The 4,854-nt window shown below is 44.3% G+C and overlaps 1 protein-coding gene across 2 annotated transcripts in view; it reads right to left on the minus strand.

The window, feature by feature from the left end:
- Positions 1 to 274: 274 nt before the first annotated feature.
- The window catches only part of Kctd3 (potassium channel tetramerization domain containing 3), a 44,414-nt gene continuing 39,834 nt past the window's right edge, over positions 275 to 4,854 (minus strand). For both annotated transcript variants that reach the window (XM_026779753.1, XM_005348854.2), the window contains 3 exons: positions 3,798 to 3,982; positions 3,277 to 3,415; positions 275 to 1,909 (listed from right to left, as the gene is read on the minus strand). In XM_026779753.1, the coding sequence (XP_026635554.1) occupies positions 1,354 to 1,909; positions 3,277 to 3,415; positions 3,798 to 3,982 (880 nt within the window). In that variant the 3' untranslated portion in view covers positions 275 to 1,353. The remainder of the gene's footprint in view (positions 1,910 to 3,276; positions 3,416 to 3,797; positions 3,983 to 4,854) is intronic.

The following is a 4,854-nucleotide window of genomic DNA, read 5'->3' on the forward strand; positions in this document are numbered from 1 at the left end:
TGGAACCCACTCTCCTACAGATGGGAGGCACAAGGCTAGGCCTGCAGAATCTGCAATCCGTGCTTTAGTCAAGGTACTCTTCCATGTTTGAGACGGAGGTTCATGATGGAGCCCAGGCTAGCTTCCAATTGTCAGGATGGGATTAAGGTTCACAATTTGCACTCTGTTCTTTAGTGGTCTACTTACATGGTAAATACAATGTTGCTTTTCTGTAAACACATGTTGTAGAGCTTAAACAGGATACTGTTCCTTAAAGAACTGAAGACACACTGCCTTAACCTTTCTCATTTGATTTAATCGACAAATAAATACAAGGGATTTTTTTTTTTGTGAAATCACTGACAATATAGTTAATTTTAAAGAATTTTTTTTCCAACGTCATTATACTTCTGGGAATGGGAATTATACATCATTACTAGTGAATGCTTATGGGTTTACAGTTACATTTTCTCCATTTGCAGAAATATGTAAACCATCCCAATGGAATGAAGAAAATGTACAAAAATTTTTCTTTTGCTCTCAGAGTTCAAAATAGATCAAAACAACAGTTTTACAGATGGAAGCATTTAACTCCAAATCTAGAACTCCAATTCCGTAAGACACTGCACAAACATAATGGTTCCTGAAGTAGGGAAAACCAGCAAATGGAGGGTCGCCCTTCTGGACACCAAGCTTCCCTGTCATTATTATCTCATCTATTCAAAAACGGACAGTTGTCCCCACTCGACAGACTTCAGGTATCAAACACTGGTGATGCATGCTGCATTATCTCCCAACAACAAGGATCAGAAATGACCACAATAAAACAAACCAACCCTAAAGACGTAGTGCACAGTGGAACCTGGGCTCCAGAAATAGTGTTTGAGTTACATGAGACTTCTTCACAACATAGCACCTCATCAGGTATCTAGTAAACACTTTGCAATCACAAGGGTTGGGAGCCACATTCCAAGGAGATTCTGTGATTAACATTAGGGTACCACTGCAAGACAAGTCTTGAGCATCTGATTAGGAACATGGCCCATTGCCTCACATGCTCTAAGGGCACTATGGTTACCATGGTGCTGGGACAAAAGAGCAGCACGGAGGGGACACGGAATGATTCCGCTTACAAACCGTTGTTACGTGTGCCCACCTGCGGGAGTAGGCTACTTCCGAGCTGCCAAGGATCGCACCACTGTGCCTCCTTAGGAGGGTATGCTCTGCTCCTGCCTCAGGAGAGCGGGCTCAGAAGACACTTACCTGGTCAAATTGTGTCCTATAGTGTTTTGATGTAAAAGCCAATGTAGTGAGAAACCTAGGGAATTTTATTCTCCGTGTAAATTTCCCGAAACTACCATGCACTGGGTGAGTTCACAAGCTGTACTCTTGGCCTGAGGAATCACTCTTTTTGTGCCGAGGTGACGGAGCGGTCTTTGTTGGAGATGGGGATGCTGTACCAGGAGAGTCGGTTCCTCCATCAGAGGTACTTGGTGAGGAAGCCAGATGGGGAACCTTCTTTCTTCCAAGGAATCCTCCTGCTTCAAATCCTTTCTTTCGTAACTCCACTTTATGCTCGGTTTCATCCTCCGCTGATCTTTTCTTGGACTCTGACAACCCTTCAGCGGTTTTCTGCACTTCCAACCCCCCCTCTAACTCCTTCCCACACCTCAGCTCTGTCCCAGGGGACCTTCTCTCAGTACCGCCCTCCCCCGCTGCCCCTCTCACTTCAGCCTGCACGGGACCCACGGGACCATTTTCTGGAACAGCTCTCTCTAGGTTTCTGTTGAGATTAAGCGTCTGGAAGTCTCTGTAGCTGTGGAAACTCTCAGTTCTCCTCGCTCTGGCTAACAAAGGGCTCTCTCGGTAAGGCCGCGTGGCGCCATAAGTGGCTGCTTCATGGATGGTTTCATGGTGCTGGAGCTGAAGGCTGGAAGACAGATTTTAAAATGACAAGTTATAACTTTACTTCCAGGTCTCAAGAGCATATCTCAAGCAGTTAAACTGACAACTAAAACATCATAAAAACATAATGCATATTACTATCCACACCTCTCTATAAGAATGCATTTGACAAGCACACCATATTACATACGATTACCAATGTAACACATGCATTCACAATCAAGCAAAAATTCTGAATAGCAGGGAAAAAAGGAAAATAGATGCTAAAACCAATAAGGAATCAATGTAACTCAATTATTAGGCCCTTGGATTCTTATAATTTGAAAGTTTTTGCTAATATGATTGAAAAAGGCAAAGCACTTTATTATATTAAGTACACAATGCCTTAATATGAAATTAGACAAGATAACTTAAACACTTTTGATTAGCTTTGAACCTGAGCAATAAGAACGAAAACTGCACAAAGTATCCAATTGATGTGATCTTTCTAATTCAGGGTACCTGTGATGGCTACTCTTGGTTGTCAACTTGACTATATCTGGGATGAACCACAATCCAGAAATGGAGGGCACAGTTGTGATCCCGATCCTGAGGTGGGAAGCATACCTTTAATCCGGGCCACACCCTCTGCTAGACGCCTACATAGGGACAATGGAAGAAGGAAGGGTTTGTTCTCTGCCTGCCCTCCTTGTCAGTACGTCCATTCCTTCACTGGCACTGGAGTCCACTTCTTTGGGATTCCAGCACACACACAAGACCAGCTGAGAGGCCAGCCTCGTGGGACGGAGCAACTCTAGATTCTTGGGCTTTCCATTCAGGTAGCCACTTCTGCAATAGATGGACTGCAGCCTGGCAGTCATTCCAGTAAATTCCGCATATTTATATATAGAGAGATTCGTGTTCTATGTTTGGTGACTCTAGAGAACCCGAATACAGTGAGTTCCTGATCACAGAATGACATTCCCTACGGTGGTTGGAATGATAAATGTCCCCATAGTCTCAGGCATTTAAGCACTTGGTCCCCAATTGGTGATGCTGCTTGTGAAGGCTCAGCTGTGGTCTTGCTGGGGAAGTGTGTCACTGGGGGGCCCAGTGGTAAAGAGTGTGTTTGGCATGTATGAAGTCCACAGGTCAATCACAGCACATGCCACATACATGAAAGAGCACAATATTTTTTCCTTGCACATTATACATGTATGAAACTGTCAAAAAAAAACTCAATAAAAGTTTAAAATATTTTCCTATGAAAAGAATGTGCTATGCATACAAATAAAAATTGATTAATATTTGAACAATTCAATATTATTGAATCTGATTTCAAGCTTACAGCAACAGACACTTTCCTGGAGAAACCAAGTTCATTTAGGATGCACTCCCTACTCTCTGACCCACCTGGAGTTGGACTCTCGAAGGCGGCTGTGCTGAAGGACAGACGTGGCAGGACTGATGTTGGGGGTAGCACAGCGGGATGCGCTCAGGTCACACTGGTCCAACAGCTTGAGCAGCTCTTCCTCAGTGGGGCCGCCCGCATCTGGGGAGAGAAGGAAGCATTCATTAAAACTTGAGATCAAAGGTCAGATTGTGACAAAATTGTACTGTGATGTGGGATTCCCCTCTGTATGCTGTAAAAATGTTTTATTACCACTGGTTAATAAAGAAGCTGCTTTGGCCTATGGCAGGGCAGAATGTAGCCAGGCTGGAAGAGACAGAGAGAGAGTAGGCAGAGTCAGGGAGATGCCATGTAGCTCCCAAAGGAGAAAGATGCCAGAACCTTTCCGGTAAGCCACAGCCTCGTAGCAATACACAGACTAATAGAAATGGGTTAATTTAAGATATAAGAGTTAGGTAGGAATAAGCTTGAGCCGTAGGCCAAGCAGTGTTGTAGTTAATATAGTCTCTGCATGGCTGCCTACCCTTGTCCTCACTCTTGTTGACCATGTCCATAGCCGTGGTCAGGTCCCACATCTGGATGCTGCCGTTCGTGTGGCCGGTGAACAAGTAGCGCCTGGGTCGTGAGCCCATCCTGCTGGAGCCCTCGCACTCTCTCACAGTGAACGAGGATATTGTAGTGCAGTCCACAGCCTGGATCTCACAGATCCTGCAAAGACAGAACACTGTGGACTGAAGGGTGCAATGACTTACACTGTACAACTCAAACATTTCAGTAAGTTCTGATTTTCAAAGTCACACAAATGAACATGTACCTAAAATAGTTTTAAAATGCTCAAAGAGAATTGACAGAAAAATCTAGTCTTGTTTTTCTGAATGAGAAAAACTTCTCATATATTAGTGTGTTCTCAGCTGAAAGAAAGAGACATAATTTGGTCACAAAAACCATCTTGGGAATGAGGAAGTCTTCAGAAGGAAGAGGTGAGAAAATAGAGGGAAAGGGAAGAGGGGGCAGCAATGAGAGTAAAGGAATATACTGATGCTGAGAGAGAAAAATCACTCAAGCTTGAGCACAACCTTTTACAACGTAAACTCACAAAAGTTCCACAACTGCATATGAGTGAAGCAGCTCAGCAAAAAAAGGCACAACTGGGGACAGGCAATTGAGAGGACAGCACCTGAGGGGGGATCGTGAAACACCCATGCCACTGGGGTGTAGATGAAGCCCAGTGGGCACAGCCAGCGGAGCAGCCAGTCCTGCTGGCCACACAGGCCACACACACTGCAGTAAACCATCTGATGTAAACATTATTAAATTCCCCACCTGTAAGGTCTGCTATGATCACTTTCAAAGACACTAGCAGACTAAGTGATTTCTTGTTTATTTCAATTAGTAGAAATTTCAAAAAGCTTTATTTTATTCACGTATGCATGTCTGGTGCCCCAGCAGGGCAGAAAAGGCACTCCCTATCTGTAGGACGGTTCTAAGGACACACTCCATCTGTAGGACAGTTCTAAGGACACACTCCATCTGTAGGACAGTTCTAAGGACACACTCCATCTGTGGGACGGTTCTAAGGA

The sequence above is a fragment of the Microtus ochrogaster genome, chromosome 6, assembly GCF_000317375.1.
Source record: "Microtus ochrogaster isolate Prairie Vole_2 chromosome 6, MicOch1.0, whole genome shotgun sequence".
In the NCBI taxonomy this organism is placed as follows: Eukaryota; Metazoa; Chordata; class Mammalia; order Rodentia; family Cricetidae; genus Microtus; species Microtus ochrogaster.